The following is a 16,541-nucleotide window of genomic DNA, read 5'->3' as shown; positions in this document are numbered from 1 at the left end:
AGCCAGAATATGATCTCTATTACGTGCATAATATTCTTTGTTCCTCTGATTCTTTAATTCCTTAGCTTGGTCTTAGTCACATGCACCAATATTGCAGGTCAGAAACAGTAGCGTTCATTACACTAAAATAATATGAGGCATTTAGTAGGTGCCAGTGGCTGTTACTTACCCAAGTCTTGGCGGTTGCTTATATCTTGGAATGGGGAGGGAGGCCCAGTGCGTTTGCGAGATGACATGTTAATAGATCTCTGTCATGTCACAGGCACATAGAAACTTTACTGTTAACATTAATACACGCATGGTCTCATTCAGAAAAAGATTAGTTATAGCCATCCACCATGTCTCGACTCAAGAACGCAAAACATGCTATAGGTTCAGAAATCTAATTATCCACCCTTGAGAAGCATTTCAACAAACACACGATGTGCTAACTTTTCAACGTCTGAAACTCAGCTATTGAATATGAACCAGAATTTGCGAAAAGGGCAAAAACAGAGAAAGAGTAGTTGCCGTGTCAATCACCTGATTCCCCACAAAAATTCGGCCGGCCGATGAAGCTAGGACTGGGCGGTGGCAGCAGCCCGCAAGGCGCGGTGCGGGAGGAGACGTCGGCGGCGGCGCGAGGCGGCGTGAGGGCAGCGGCAGCAGCCCTCGAGGAGGGGCGGTGCGGGAGGAGACGTCGGCGGCGGCGCGAGGCAGCTAGGCGGCGAGGCGGAGTGAGGGCGGCGGCAGCAGACCTCGAGGCGCGGGGCGGGAGGAGACGTCGGGGCGGGCGGCGGCGCGAGGCGGAAGGAGACGTGGGCGGCGGCGTGAGGCGGTGGCGGCAATCGGTCTGCGAAGGCGGGGAAAAAGGAAACACCGGGAGGAAAAAGGAATAGATCGATGGACGAAGAAGTACGTGGGGATCGGCCGATCGGGAGTTCGGACAAAGAGAGGGATCGGACTTTAATTATTCGCTAAACGCATCCAGGAAAGAAATAATTCATGTTTAATGAGTCTGATTGTGGGGTTATTGATAGTCCGTGTACGTTTAGTGTGGTGGACGTTGGAATGAATATGTTGGTGATTTTATAAGTAGCAGAGATGGATTGTTCAGGAATTGATGGCCGTCCAATACTTCGGTTGCGTGCAGTGGTGACGGCTGTCATTCGATTAATCTCAAGAAAGGCATTTGTGGTGTGATGTAGTATGTGGCAAACTGATCTGTGACTTACTCGACGATGGTCATCGGTAGCACCAGATTTGGAAATGGAGAAGCATGAGACGCGTCCTCGGCCGTATTTTTTCAGTGAAATCTTCGATCCCACCGGGTGGCTACTACGGCTCGTAAAGCCATTATGCAATAATATTTTTTTTTTCATAGTTCGTTGGTTTTGTTTTCGTGTTTGTTGGTGAAGACATATGTATCCTCTCGACACACACCTACTTTTGTGTCCGTCTTCGTACGTTTTCTTACATTTTAACTTACTAGCGGAAATGCCCGTGCGTTGCCATGGCTCGCTGCACCCGCTCCACGTGTTTGAAAAAATAGCTAGCTTTTCTCCATGCTTCGTTTTCGGCCTTCTCGACCCCACCCACCCTCTAATTTAGAGTTGACCGGCTCGGCCATCCAGGAGCTCCGCCACCGCCTCTAGAGCTCTGCACTGACCTCTTGGTCTCCGTCCTCGGTCCCTGGCGTAATTTCTCTCTACTCTCATATGCCCCCGTCCCCTCCAGTACATCCGGCGCCGCTGCTACTTCAGCATGCTATATTGTGATGAGTACATGAATGTTTTAAGTGACATGTTTTATTATGTCTCCAGCCCTCGCATATTACTGAAAGGAAACAACATAAGCACGCTACATTATTCTTTATACAGTAAGTTTGGTTCCAATAATATAAAAGGACGTAAAAAATATCCATGTGAATCAAGTCTTAATACAATACAGAAGCCAGATTGCGATTTGGAAGTATCACAGGACTGAAAATTTACTGAACACTTCATACCTACAATTTTTTTACTTATCTCCCACCATCATGATTGCATTGATCTATAATTAGTTTTCAGGACGGTTTCAGGAAACCCCAAAAGGTGAACAACTTCCGCTATTGCAACCGGTTGTACAAATGAATTATAACCTCATCTGAAAGAAAAAAACTCTTTAGAAGATTTGCAATTCACATAAATGTACATTAATGATGCATGAGCTTATCTCTCTTTCAAGAAGCATAGCACAACTAACAAAAATCACTGCATAGATCTGAACCAGCAGCAAGTATTAACCTGAGGTCCTTAAACACAAGTGGATAGTTTAATTATCATGAGGATCCCAAACGATTGCAGTAACTTTCCTGCAGTCTCAAAATGTCTGCATGTTTCTGCAACATCCATCAATATATCCACACCCACTTCAATGCCAGATCCGCCGAGGAGACCGTCGGACCCCAGATTCTATCGAGGACGCCGTTGGATCCCATCAAGAGGATGTGGTGACGCCGGGATTCTTGAGATCGGGGGTCGGCGGTGGCAGTCTCGGACTACGGCGACCCGCTCGTTGACTTGATTGCGCTTGCCCCGTGCACCAGCGCAGCCTGGCACGGCCACGCCATCGTCCTCGTCGTCGTGCCCAGTAACGCATCGTCCACCCGTCCCTGGTCTGTACTTCGCGGGGCTGGGCTGGGGAGGAGGGATCGACGGGATCTCGGACCTGTCGCCACCCTAGCAGCAGCTCGACTGCTGAGGCACCACTGGCCATGGCCTCCGAGGAGCGAGGATGAGGAGTGCCCGGAGGTGGTGCTGGCTCATGGAGTCGTGGTATCCAAAGAGCAGGGGTATCCGTGGGAGGGGGCCGGGGGAGGATCTGCGAGGGAGGTTGCCAGGTTGGGGAGGTCAAGGTCCAGGTCGGTGGTGCCGAACCAAAGGGGATGAGTGGCCGTGCGCGGCTCGCATGCAGGGTGCGCGAGGAAGAGGGTATCAGGATTCAAGGGAGATAAGGAGGCCGTATCGGTTTAGAAGGCAAACAAGAGGGGATAGAAGTCATTAATAAAAAGGGCGTGTGTTATAAAAAAAAAGAAGGGATATGAGGGACAGGCTTACGAAGTTTGACAGACGACGGTGAAAGGAACGGTCCGTATTTTTCAGATAGATATAGAATAACATAGTCCCTCCATCCTGAAACAGGTGACCTGAATTTGTATAGATTTAAGTGACATTTTGTCATCACTTGTTTCAGGACGGAGGAAGCAGCAAGCTATGGAATACGTTTTGTTTTCAGTTTGCCAGAACTATAAACTGGTCACGAGCTCAGGCCCATCTCAGACCGTATAGAAAGCCCACATGTAACTCATGCGCCTGAGCGCCTCCCCAGGCCCCAGGCCTAGATCCAGGCCCAGATGGAAGGGCATTTCCGGAATCTGCCCTCATCTAGGGTTTTATTCCCCAGTGCTATAAAGCCTCTTCCCCCCTCCCGCCGCAGTTTCTTCTTCCTCTGGGATCGTTGCAAGCCACCACCGCCGTCGCGAGAAGACCTCGGCGACCCCCTCACCGCCAGGAAGATGGTAAAGTTCCATCCGATTCCTTCTCCTCCCTCTCAGACCCGACGCTAGAGCGGCTCTTCCATGGCTGTATGATCTCTGCTGTCTGTCTCTGGCTGGTTCATGGAAGCGCCGCCACGATCTATTTGCTGTTTGCGTGGCTTGTTTTAGCTTGGGGTAGATGGTGCCGGTAATGTGATGCTTGTTCTTGCTGCCGCGATCTGTAGAAGTTCCGTTCTCAGAGTAGGCGCTTGCTTGCGTCGAGTTGGCCGTTGCTGATGCTGCTTGGTATGTTCCGTAGCCTACCTGTGGTAGATTGACTCTGATGAGCTTTGTGTTTAGAGAGGAAAATGTTTGCTTAGCTTGTTTGACATGGGAATACTTGTCATATTCAACTGTAGTGCTGTTTGGACCCGCTTATTATTGTACCAAGGAGTAGTTTCTTCACATATTGAATAGCACATTATGCTGCATTTATCCGCGACTGCTTGCTTTTACTTTAAAATGGATGGGAATAATTCTGAACGTTTATCCTTGTTGAACATTTTAATTTGTTGCAAGCTGCTCTGGTGGCTACATTCGAATTTTATGTTGTGGTTTTGATGCTAGAATGTTGTATACTTTGTCTTTGTGTGTAGTACGTTTGATTATTTGCCACTGTTGCCTGCTAGTTTTGTTGTCAATTGTCTGTATAGTCGTGTTATCTGTAACATGAACCACTTGTTTTTTTTCTGTAGCCGAAGCAGATCCATGAGATCAAGGACTTCCTCCTCACCGCGAGGAGGAAGGATGCCCGGTCTGTGAAGATCAAGAGGAGCAAAGATGTCGTCAAGTTCAAGGTCCGCTGCTCCAGGTACTTGTACACCCTCTGCGTCTTCGACGCTGAGAAGGCAAACAAGTTGAAGCAGTCTCTCCCACCAGGTTAGATTGTGGAGCTAATTCAGTTTGACACCATATATTTATGTTCACTGATCACGCTGGGTTAATTCTTACTTGGTCTGTTTTTTCTTGCTGCTGTCGGGGCTGGTCATGTCTCCTGTCTGCAAAATGGAATAGTTTCTTTTATACTTGTATTCATCGAATTGACATACATTTCTAAGCTATATAGCATCTTTGTAGTTGATGTCCCAATGAAGATAAAATTTAGGTCCAAAGACGATTGGTGACTGGTTTTAGCTTCAAGCCATCTGTCATACAATTTTGACGAATGGATGGCTTGAGGCTACAACCATTGTTTAGAATTGTCAGTGATGGCCATATTAGCTATGAGATCCGAGGGACTTCAGTCCAAAGACCAGTTTTGTTTGTTCTTGTTTTTTGTTGGTCAGCTCGGTGTGTTTAGTCTCTTGACATATTGTGCATGTGGTTGTAATTTCGCAAGCCAATGTTTCTGTGTCCCAATGAAGATAAAATATTTGCACCAAATGTGAATGATCGATTAGTTTTAGCTTCAATCCATTCGAGTCTATATTTCTTGTGATTTGTGGCTTGAGGTTAAAACTAGTTTACCTTCATCCATGATGGCCATTAGCTATGAGATCCGAGGGATGTGCCTGTTGGAGACAAATACTTGTCCATCTATTGTCTCTCTTGGCCTTGCTCTCTGATTTTTTTTATTGTTTCATTCAAATATCTATAATTTATTCTCTGATTTGCCTTTGTTTGCTCTCGTTTGCTTTTTACAAATTCAGCCTTTGATAAATTTTGCGTCCATTGATACAGGTTTGACCGTCCAGGAGGTCTGAATATACAAGCCGACATCTTGATGAAGTACCAAAGTTGCCTTCTCGTTGGCAGAGCCTATGCTCTTATGTCTTCTCTAGAACTTTTGGACCCTAAGCAATTAGACATGTCAGCATGGATATTTGAATTACCATAATGTGGAAAATGCTCCTTTTTTGTCACTCTGCCCTGTGTTTCAGCTTGTCTCTTGTATTGTATGACGAGGGTGTTACATCTCTGCGTCGCAATCTTTCATGGCATCTGAAACTGCAACGTTTGTTGATGTATGCATCTGATGTTTCACAAGTTAACCTTAAACTGAACTTTGTTCGAGACTCAAACTTTGTCCACAATATATGCGGCATTAGGTTTGGAACTCAGACCTAACATGTAGGTTTAGTATTCTCCTAGATCATAAATTCTTGTCGTGATCTTGGTACAAATTTGAACTAAAACTATAATGAGAATTTAGGGTGGAGTATCTCTGATCGTGGCAGTACTTTCTCTGTGTTGTGCTGCTTGTTTCACACTTGTCAACGATGCACCTGTGCCTGTTTCATAATACGGCTCTCAAGATAAGAAAAAAAAGTGTGCTTCAAACAAGAATTTGGACTATACTGGGTGCCAAATTTATTGGATGATGAAACAATATGCAAATTAATAGACGAAACAGAGCACATCCGTGCCAAGTTTAAGGACTACAAGTGCTTGATTTTTAGGTCTCCAATGCAAAAACTTTCGCTACTTTTAATGTGGTATTGATTTATTTAAAATAGTAGAAATGTATAACTTGGAAAAATTTCACAAGATAAATACGGAGTATAAAACTTAGCATATCATGGTGAGTTTGAGTCTTTGAGATGAGATGAGAGTCAGTGGGATGAGAGAAAAAATTATATTGAAACTTCAGTATTTGAAGATATCTTTATAGAAAGAAAAGTAGTAGTAAACAGAAGATATTTCATTTACGAAATAGTGCCCTCGATTAAAAAACGAATTGATACCATATACTCCCTTGGCCACTTAGCGAAGCGTCAATATTGCACGTGCACCGAGTCCATGCGTCCATGAGAAAGGACCGAGCCCATGGCAGCACGAAAGCTTGCATGATGCATCTAGCCATGGCCTATACAGCACAGGAAAGTGTTAATCTAGACAAGGAAATCGCAGGAGAGTTGCAGAAGCTTTAAAAGTGAAGAATGGAGAATTGGAGATGGGCTGAGAGTAGACAGAGCACATGCTCCTCTCCACAACTGTTTCTTCAGCTGCAGCATGCCATGGGCTCTGTCTCACTGTCTGATGATCAAACTGCATGGACCATGCATGTATCATGTATGCATGCATCGGCCAGGTTGACAGCATGCAGATCTCATCTCATCTGACTCACAAGTCAAATTACCTGGAAAGCTACAGGTGCCATCTCAATCCCAAGTTCCTCAACATCTTGCATTCCTTCTCACATAAAAATGCATCCCACTGCATTGCCCACTCTTAAAAGAAAAGTTACATTTCAAGTCGTAAATGTCAATAGATTTTTCTATAAACTTGTTTCAATCTTTTGACTCGAGACAAAGCTACTCCACTGTATCATCTTATAAAAAGAAAGAATTAGTACGGCCAGTGCCTTGCACATTCAGCATAGCGTGCCTTGCTGCACCATATCCACCGTTAATTGAAATCGCACGGCCAACCACTAATCCCCTTTATTTCGTCTTCTTCTCGTTCCCCTTAGCCTTTCTAACGAGCGCAGGTAGGATCCTCTCGGAGGAAATTGCGCGGCTTGCCCCGCCGCCGCCGTGGGGAAGGGAGGGGAGGGAGCTCCGGCGGACACCAGTAAAGAAAACGGCGCCCCTCCACCCCATTCCTATGCCCCCCTTCTTCCACCTCTGGCTGCTCCCTCCGCTCCCCATCTTCCCTTTCATCTTCCTCCCATGCTTGTTATTTAGAGATGGTGACAATGGCTCCTGGAGTTCACGGAGAGTCGAGCTGCTTCGCAAGGTCGGTGCTCTACAAAATGCGGCTGGCCGACTTCCTCGATGGGCTCATAGGAGGACCACGCTCTGGTACTAGGTAGCCTCGGGAGGTGATCTGGTTGAGAACGGCGGCGTAGTGCTCGCGGACAACGGCGATCGTGCGATGCTACGTTGACGAAGGGCAGCGACACGAGCTCGTCGATGGCGAACGACGATGCCGTGGCCTCCGGGCGGCTGTTAGTCGAGGTCATGGCGGACACCACCGGCCGGAATGCCACGGCCGCAAGCGCCGCAGCCTTTACCATGCCCGGGATCTGCAGGAGGGCAGCCGTGACGTCACCAACACCCTGCCGGCGTTGTTGTGGAACGTCAGGTTGCTCCGCGCGCCGCCGGAGCTTGCTCCCTTCCCTTTTCCGTGACGGCGGCGGCGGAAGAGCTGCGAGTGGGGGCCTGCAGCCTGTGAATCACTATTAGCCGTCTAATTTGAACGAACGGTGGATATGATAGAGCAAGGCACGCCGTGCCCTGCCAGAGGCAGGGCACTGGATCTCAGTCCGAGCTAAAGAGGGCACTCGAATCTAGGTTAATTCGATCGAGGCCGCATCTTTTATTTTGACGGTTTTGTTTCTTCCAGCACTTGGGTTCATCACCAATTGATTTTCTAATCATGTTTCGAGGAGAAAAGGGGAGCTCTCTTCCTTGATTCTCAAGTGAACCACTGTACTGCTGCTAAAAAGTTGAGCCTAGCCGGACATTTATAGCATAGAGATGCAAACGTGAGCTAATAAATTAAATTTGCATGTTTTTCTGTTGTAACAGCATTATCAAGCCTTCAACACTATTCCTGAAGAAGAAAAAGTCCCCAACAAAACAGTATGTGATGTACAAATAGAAGAGAAAATGTGAGCAGAGTGGTAATAATTAATCTCATAATATGAAGCACATTACTAACAAGCGCACGTATATGATTCATAAGAGAAATCTTTGCTACCAAAAAACTAATCTCATATATATACAAGGCATAATTAAATTAAAAATACTCTGGCAAATTGGGTCACCAACCGGCAATGCATATGCACACCAGTATTATACAGTGGTTACGAGATCCCCATCAGTTACCATCCATCGGCAGCTAGCTAGCTAGCTACTGCATTATTATCTCCCAACGCTGACCAAAATACATGAATGCATCCAAATGATCCAATCATTTCTTGAATCATGTAGCTCTATAGCTCTCTTTCTATACCCTACTCCGTACAATTAATCTACATAACTGTTTTTTGTTTTGGTAAAATTAACAAATGTTTCTTCTCTAACATGGATAAGAAAAAGGCAGGTGTACTTAAATACAGTCTAAGCGTAGTGTGACTATTTCTGTTTTCAAAGTCAAACTTAGTGCAAATTGTCGGCGCAATCAACCCAACCGTTGAGAGGCGTTGACAAACTGGTGTACAGTACGTAATTGCCGCCGGCAAAAGCACACTTTAGCTGACTGCTACCCATGCTTATGGATAAACCAAGAATCGGTAAAAAATATTATGCTCAAAATGGTAAACTAAGTATATCTCAAACAAAATGCAAAAATTCTCTCAGTATGTGCTTCTGTACTGAACTACAGTAATGAATAACTTTACCTTTTTTCTGCAGTGCCCACAGTTCACATCTTACTGCTGCAGGGATACCTTTTGGCCTTGAGCTGAAAGGAAACAAAAAATTCACCGAGAATTCATGTTCTGAACAACTGAAATAAGTACTCCCTACATTTCAAAATACACCATATAAATTTATACAATTAGATCAAGTCAGCTTACGTTTTTAGTGACTCATCATTTATATTGGTTAATAAAAAATGAATGCGAGTAGTTATTAACGGGTGCAGGTAAAAAAAAATGATATATTATGAAACAAATAAAAAAAATCTATACAATTAGATTGTATTGTGGAATCGAGAGTATGTTTAAGGGGTAACAGCTCGATCTGGTTGCCTCCTCGTTTCAGCTGCTGTAACAGAAGAATAAAAAGAAACTGGTTTACCCAGATGGATGAATGCATATGTAAAGTCCATCCATCATCCATCCAGCTTGTCCTCGGAGATCTCTCCTTTGGTGCGCCCATGGAAAATGACGGCTCACCTTTGCCCACGCACTGACATCCCCAGGCCCACCCTACAGACAGAGAACGCTTTTCCACACACACAGAGCACCAGCGCCAGTACATACAGCAGTCGCTGCTGCCCCGCGTGCGCCCAGAGCTCGAACAAGTCGCCTTCGTCTCCATTCAGCCCCCCCCCTCCCGGAGAGAGAAGGAACCCAATCAATCGAGAGAGAGAGAGAGAGAGAGCGGCGAGGGCCGACCAGCTCCGGCGGGGTTCTTCTTGCTGGATGTGACGATCCAGGCGAGCTTTCCTGAGCAGACGGGAGCAGAGCAGAGCAGGGCATTCCGCCGCCGCGAGGCCCGCGGAAGCTCAAAGCCGCCTCCCTCTTCTCGCTACAGGATCCTCTTGGGCGGCGGTGGCGAAGCAGCAGGCGCTGCCGGCACTCGGCCGCGCTCCGGCACACGAGGAACTGAACAATCATCTTCCACCCCACAAGCTCAAGGGGGGACTTCGTCGTCGTCGCCGTCTGGCTCACGGGATTCACCAGCCGGGCTTACTTCAAGAGGTGCGTGTTCTGTATCTAATTAACTCCGCTGTTGCTCATGCCTCCAGATTACAATGGACCCCAATTTTTCTGTTCGATGTTGGTGAAGCTTCAAGCTTCCGAGGGACTCAATAATGCCTCCTCTGTTCTTGGATGACCAGCTTCTTTCTCTTATCTCCGAGTTTTATTCCCCTTTTTCCTCCCCTCCCCTGAAGATTTGTTCCCGACAAGTTGGTGATTGCTGAAGAAGAAGTTGTCAGGATCGGGCTATGCTTCTCCTGCTCTGCATCATCAGTGGCTAAGTCTGTGCCAAAAAGGAGCTGTTCTGCCTGTGCTCAAGATTTGATTTGGGTTCTCATCACCCTGTGGCTCTCCATGCTGACCATGCATAGTCCTGGGTTGGGGTGTGGTAGGCCAGGAACCACTCATGTTTCTCAATTGAACTGAAATGAACCCCTAGCTCTTCCACCATTGATGGTACTACCCCCTCCTCATTATGAGCTGCTTTACTTCCTTTCATGGAGTACTGTTTGGTGGGATGGTACACTCCTCTTCCTTTGACCCCCTCTTCCTTTATCCATAGAAACACTGATCTCTTCCAACTAGTTAGCTTTCATGGAGTATCTCCTTTTGTGTCTCGCCAAATTTGGTTCAGCAAATGACAAACCAGTGCATTGATTTTTGTACTGAGGTTTCCAGCCATTGTTCACTGTGAGCCTGAGATTGGGTATGGACTTTGGAGCACCCTCCCTCATCATGCATGCTAGTCTGGAATAAGTTCACTGCAAAAGCTGTAGCCTTTATTACATTTGGTAGGTAGAGATTTCACTTTTGTTTAGGACTAGCCCAGGTTGTCCACCACTGGCTCGCCGTCATTTTCATACTTTTCAGTTACAATCATCTCTGTCGTCCATGTTTCTTCTTTCTTTTGTTTGGAACAAGATTCATGTGCTGTGTAGTAAGATGGCAGTTTCTGAATTGTGCTGAACAATGCGCAGGTAATGTGCTTTAGGAGCCGCAGCAATGGCTTCGCTTGTACCAGGGGTCCTCCTCAAGCTCCTTCAGCACATGAACAGTGACGTGAAGGTCGCCGGCGAGCACAGGTCATCCCTTCTTCAGGTGGTCAGCATTGTTCCAGCGCTCGCTGGGAGTGATCTCTTCACCAACCAGGGGTTCTACCTCAAGGTGTCCGATTCGTCCCACGCGACTTATGTTTCCCTGCCGGAGGAGCAGCATGATCTCATATTGAGCGACACAATTCAGTTGGGGCAGTTCATCCATGTAGACCGTCTTGAGGCCGCCACCCCAGTGCCGATCTTGAGGGGAGTCAGGCCAGTTCCAGGCCGACATGCGTGCGTCGGCAGTCCAGAGGACCTTGTGATGACTAGCTCCTCCAATTTTCTTGGCACCAAAAAGGTGCAACCACCCATCAATGGATCGAAGGATGCCGGTGCTTTGTCACTAGAGAAAGAGCAGAGCAAGTTAGAGAAAATAAAAGCTTCTGTGAAAAGCAATGGGACTGAAAGCAAGAAACCACAGCTGACCAAGACGAACTCTTCGCTCTCGAAACAAGCGCTGGCTGGCCTTTTCGATAAGAAGGAAGTGGTTAGCTCAAAGGTGAAGTCAAGCAGTGGTAGGTCCACACCTTCATCGCCTACCAGCGTCTATTCTCTACCTGCATCGTTTGAAAGGTTCTCAAATGATATGAAGCTGAGAACAAAAGCAAAAGGAGCAGAGAAGTCATCACCATCTAAGTTATCCTTGTTAGAAAAGGCTGCTTCTGTGTTGAAGGTTACGACAGCAGGGAGGAAGTCCTCTGCGGGTAACTCGCTTAGTAATGCTCTGTTAAGTATTGAACCGGGACCAAAGGCATTGAGAAGAAGCTGGGAAGGGAAGTCAGATGTAAAAGGCAAAGACAATTCAGCTCCGAAGGCAGTCAAAGTTGACAGGAAGTCTGAGAACAGGAGCACATCGGTATGCTGACTATGTTTGTCGCTCAATTTAGTAATACGGTGGTTGTGTCAACTTGTGCCTAGTGCTGATCATATAAGATCTAGAAGACGATCTCCTGAATATATTTGTTACCTTCTAGGAATTATTTAGATCACCCATACTAATGCTTGAATTAGCCATTATTCATTTTAGTGCCCAGCTCCATACAGTGTTCAGAATATCTAAGCATTCTTCATTCTTTTGCGATCAGACTCCTAGACGAAGACCGCCAGCAGATGAGAAGCCAGCACACAAGGATGACACTAAGATTCAGACTCCTCCCAGGAAGAGCACAGCAAGTGCTCCTTCAGATGATTCTGACAGAATGGTGAATAAGCATCTTTCTCCTATAAGGAGGACGTCTGGGGTTTTAAGCAACCCCAATATTACAAATTTAGTGAAGGTTGCTGCAAATAGCAAAAAACTGACGGATGCAGGCACTTCATGGACAGCACTTCCTCCATCACTTGCTAAATTAGGAAAGGTATGATGACTAGCTCATTAACATGATCGCTAGAGAGTGTTTGAGACAACATTTATTTGCTGCATCTTATTAATACAGATACAGCATGCCTGTTTCTGGCACGTTAAGTTTGCTGCTTTTTATGGTTATCTTCTAAATAAACAAATTCATTTCAACTGGCTTATATTCCATGCTTTATATTATGTACTTGTGCTTCATAAAATATTTTTGGTCCCAGGAGCTTCTCAAGTACAGGGATGCAGCACAAATGGCTGCTGTTGAAGCCATGCAAGAAGCTTCTGCTGCAGAGAGCCTGCTTGGATGTCTAAGGTAAATTTCCATTAGCATTAACCATTTTCATCTTCTATTACAAAATCTATCTGTATTTCAAGACATCCAGAATTAACACCAAGTCATGGCATTATTCTTGAAAAAAAACATTCATGGAAGAAGTTTTTGTCTCCATTCAAATTTCAAGCGTGCAACATGCAACAGTTATACAGAGAGCATCCATTCCAAGTTTCCACATGGCTTATGATCGTTGACAGCCTTGTTGATAGTTGATACCTCTCTCTTGCTGTTTATCTCACATGGTTCATGGAATAATTTGACACACTCCAAAGGGTCTTGGCTCTAGCTGGCCTTTTTGCATGTTGTGCAATGATGCTAATCAAACCAAACCAAACCATCTTGGCTGGCTCCTTTCTCCCTTTGACCCATATATACATGGACTTGTGATTATCTCTGCACATGTTTGGACCTTAATTACTGTTCCACATGTTCTTGTCGCTACAAGCTAGGCTGTGCCAGTGTTTTTCCTTAGTTCCTCACACACTGCCAAACTAGAACTCTAGAAGTACATCCTACTTGTACTTGCCAGTTGCCAGTTGCCACTACAATTCTTCCTGTATAAATATTAACTGTTTGAAAGCAAATGCATTGTATATACTGTACTTTTTTACTGATGCGGCATTTTACTGTAACATTGCAATTCATTCAGAATGTGAAGAACTCTGCAAGTCTGTAACAGTGATGCAGTAAGAACTGAATTACCTTCTCCCTGTTGTTGTTGTGTTGATCTGAGCAGCTCGTACGCGGAGGTGAGCTCGACGGCGGAGGAGCAGAACCCGCAACTGACCGTTGAGCAGTTCCTCGCTCTGCACGCAGCCATGTCGCGCGCCACCGCCGTCGCCGACTCGCTATCCAAGGCAGCAGCAGCGGCAGCCACCGTACCGGACGGATCGGCAGCGGGCGAAGCTGCAGCCGACGAGGAGTCACTCGCCGTGGTGGCAGAGCGCCGCCGCCGCGCGGCTTCCTGGGTCGGCGCGGGCCTCGCCACCGACCTCTCCGCCTTCTCCCTATACAACCTCAAGCCTGCCCCCGCCGGCGCGGCCTCGCCGCTGGCCGTCGTGCTCGTCGACGAGTCAGCCAAGCCGGCGGCGGCGACAGCGGCGAAGGCGTCCCCGCCGGGGAAGTCGCGGATGTCGCCCGCGAAGGTGGGGAAGGGGAGGACGACGGGACTCGCTGCGGCTTCGGCGGCGGCGGCCGCGGCGGCGCCTCCGCCGGAGTGGGAGAGGGGAGGCGGTGCGGAGGAGCGGGGCGAGCTAGCGAGGCGGCTCGGGGAAGAGGCGAGGGGTTGGTTCCTGGCCTTCGTGGAGCGCTTCCTGGACGCCGACGCGGCGTCCGCCGCCGCGCCGTGGGACCGCGACCGCGCCGCCAGGATGCTCCCGCAGCTGAAGCGCGTCAACGACTGGCTCAGCGAGATCGGCAAGCCGCCGCCTCCACCACCCCCGGAAACCGATGCGGCCGCCACCGAGGTCGCCGTCTCGGCGGCGGCCAGCGGCGTGCCGGAGGAGAGGATAGAGCGGCTGCGGAAGAAGATCTACGAGTACCTCCTCACCAACGTCGACTCGGCCGCCGCCGTGCTCGGCGAGGCCTCCCCCGCGGCCACCGGGAGGAAAGGGTGACGTGGCATGGGCTACATGGCGGGAGGTTTCTTTTTCGGGCCGGGCCTTTTGCTTGCTGCGATTTTCGTTCTGAAGGAGGTTTTTTGTTGGGCTGGGCCTTTTGGGAGTTAAAGTTATTATCTTGCTTGTTGGGCCAAGCAGCGTGGCCTACTTAGTGAGATTCTTTTTCTTTTTTGCCTTGTGCAGTTGTGTTCTTGACGTATAAATACAAGAAGAAGAAACTGGAGATATTGGTCTCAGAAAAGGAGAAAAGGAGAGATGGAGAAAGTGGTGTCAAATGGAAAGATATTGTCCCAATCATGTCTGAAGATAAATGTTTGTCTAAATGCAATAATGGTTTCGCCGATCTTGCTAATCCGTCGTAGATGTGGATCATCTGCATAAGTAAAACAATTACTTATAAAAAAAAACTGCTGCTGAATCAAAGATTCTCCAATGTGTGCTGTTTTTTTTTTCCTCTTAGGACTGCTGCTGCTGCTGAATCAGCACGTCTTCCATCTTCTCTTTGCTGAATTTGCTTTAAGGGCTGCGGATGGATCGAATTTTTCTAACATCTCTGTTGGAATTTGAAGCTGAATCGAATTGGAATTGTGCCGCTGGTCCGAATCATCAGTTTGATTCAGAAGAGATCACGCCCTCCGACTCTAGGAAACCGAAAGGATCCACCCGCAATCATCTATGTTTGCCCATTGTCCCAAGTTGAATCAAATTGAAATTGAAATTGTCCCATTAGGAAATCATCTCTAGGTTAAAAAAAGAAAAAGAAACTATGGAGGAGTACTTCCGGTAGGTTGCGCCCGCCGCCCTTCACAGTCGCCCCCTCCCGATCGATAAGGGTTGTGCTCGCCGCGCCGACCGCACCCCCCAATCATCTGCCATGGTCTCGATCTTTACATAACTTTGAGTTCTACTGTCGGTGTTCCGGATTTGTCTCCATCCGATGAGTGAGTAGCTAGGTGAATCAACTCCATGAGACGTTTCTGTTCAGTTGTGAAAACATTGTCTTTGTTTGATTGCACAATGCAGAGATCGAATAGCATCACCACAAAATCTGACACTACTCTTTATTTTTATTTTATTTTTCCAACCGAAAGTGTTAGCATCACCTCTTGAAGATGGGGATTGAAGGGGAGGTGAAGGGAAAGAGCTGTAAATTGGAGATTGAACAAGGCAAGGGTGTGAGAGGGGAAGCCAAAGGGAGGGATGAGGTGGCTCCAAAACTGGAGGGGATGGGAGGCGAGCTGTTGTTCGATCTCTACTGTCGTGTCCGTTTCCTGGAACCGACTTGGTCCAGATTATTCAGCAGTCACAGCAGAACAGAGTCGTGAGTAAACGTGCATTTATGCTACTTATGTCCTCATTTCCTAGTTTATGTCTTAAGCAAGCCAATTCCTTCCTCCTATTAAGAAAGAAACTTATTCTACTTGAATAAGATTATCTAAATCTTCATCTTTGATGATGGCTGCAGCGTCATTCACGGCTAGAAACTAGAGTTTTCCCTACATCCAAATACCCTAGATGAAAGGCAAAAAACCATAGGTAAAGGCTTTACCTAGGGATTGTTCTAGGTAGGTAGAGGATACTAGGGATAGTATGGTGAGTAAAGAGTTGTTTACCTAGGGGCTTTCTGGCTAGCTCTAGGGAAACATTTCTTTACCTAGGGGCAAAAGATCTAGGTAAAGTTTCATCTTTGGATGCTCATGCCAGCATGTAAAGTAGACTGCCACACCAGTCCTCTTTCCCTAGAGGATTTTTCTACCATAATTTGAATTAAACTCTAGGGAAATCCCTATTGCCATCATTTGATTTTAAATTCATATCAACCATAATTCAAATTCAAATAGAACATAATTCAAATTGGAGGCATAAATCAAAACCGGAAGTAATGAAAAACACACCATGAAATTGAGTCAGATCTCATCCTTCATTCAAATAATATATAAATATGTATTATACACCATCATATCAGCAGCTACATTTTGTGCAAGTCAACTAGACTATAGCCAAAAAGATTGTATTAAAAATACACACAACAACTCCAGATTCAAGTTGTTGTTGGCTGCCCATTAGTGATAAACTGATATGCAGCAAGCTCCATATTCAAGACTCACAGACACATCTGAGCTCGCATTGTGGTCCTGAAAATAACATAGACAAAGTTTAGCTCCTGAAAATAAAGGTAAACATTTTCAGCAGCATTACACTTGTATAACAGACAAATTCCACAATGCACAGAGACACAAATTCGGAAGAAAAATAATCCATCTCTCA

General features: G+C 46.7%; 2 protein-coding genes and 1 long non-coding RNA gene across 3 annotated transcripts; 2 read left to right on the top strand and 1 right to left on the bottom strand.

Annotated features, from left to right (window-relative positions):
• Positions 1–3,358: 3,358 nt before the first annotated feature.
• Positions 3,359–5,569, top strand: LOC100830442 (60S ribosomal protein L38). The gene is made up of 3 exons (XM_003574815.4): positions 3,359–3,538; positions 4,252–4,435; positions 5,237–5,569. Exons 1-3 carry the CDS (start codon positions 3,374–3,376, stop codon positions 5,257–5,259), a joined length of 372 nt encoding a protein of 123 aa, XP_003574863.2. The 5' UTR covers positions 3,359–3,373; the 3' UTR covers positions 5,260–5,569.
• A 1,123-nt stretch (positions 5,570–6,692) lies between these two features.
• On the bottom strand, positions 6,693–9,414 carry LOC112271738. Its single transcript, XR_002965053.1, has 3 exons — positions 9,244–9,414; positions 8,844–8,905; positions 6,693–7,666 (listed from the first exon to the last, which is right to left on the bottom strand). It is a non-coding gene; the product is annotated as an uncharacterized LOC112271738 (long non-coding RNA).
• Positions 9,415–9,460: 46 nt separating this feature from the next.
• LOC100828916 (Holliday junction resolvase MOC1, chloroplastic) lies at positions 9,461–14,359 on the top strand. Its single transcript, XM_010237055.3, has 5 exons — positions 9,461–9,869; positions 10,847–11,822; positions 12,052–12,324; positions 12,542–12,633; positions 13,391–14,359. Exons 2-5 carry the CDS (start codon positions 10,872–10,874, stop codon positions 14,268–14,270), a joined length of 2,196 nt encoding a protein of 731 aa, XP_010235357.1. The 5' UTR covers positions 9,461–9,869; positions 10,847–10,871; the 3' UTR covers positions 14,271–14,359.
• Positions 14,360–16,541: the final 2,182 nt, after the last annotated feature.

This window comes from Brachypodium distachyon, chromosome 3, assembly GCF_000005505.3.
Source record: "Brachypodium distachyon strain Bd21 chromosome 3, Brachypodium_distachyon_v3.0, whole genome shotgun sequence".
Classification (NCBI taxonomy): domain Eukaryota; kingdom Viridiplantae; phylum Streptophyta; class Magnoliopsida; order Poales; family Poaceae; genus Brachypodium; species Brachypodium distachyon.
The sequence above is the reverse complement of the archived record's forward strand: the minus strand, read 5'-3'. Positions and strand labels throughout refer to the sequence as shown.

Excerpts from the sequence above, each read along its gene's own strand:
- LOC100830442 (XM_003574815.4), top strand. The coding sequence starts at position 3,374 with ATGGAAGGGCATTTCCGGAATCTGCCCTCATCTAGGGTTTTATTCCCC. Across the intron at positions 3,539-4,251 it reads CCCTCACCGCCAGGAAGATG|CCGAAGCAGATCCATGAGAT; the intron begins GTAAAGTTCCAT and ends TTTTTTCTGTAG. Across the intron at positions 4,436-5,236 it reads GAAGCAGTCTCTCCCACCAG|GTTTGACCGTCCAGGAGGTC; the intron begins GTTAGATTGTGG and ends CCATTGATACAG.
- LOC100828916 (XM_010237055.3), top strand. The coding sequence starts at position 10,872 with ATGGCTTCGCTTGTACCAGGGGTCCTCCTCAAGCTCCTTCAGCACATG. Across the intron at positions 11,823-12,051 it reads CTGAGAACAGGAGCACATCG|ACTCCTAGACGAAGACCGCC; the intron begins GTATGCTGACTA and ends TTTTGCGATCAG. Across the intron at positions 12,634-13,390 it reads AGCCTGCTTGGATGTCTAAG|CTCGTACGCGGAGGTGAGCT; the intron begins GTAAATTTCCAT and ends TGATCTGAGCAG.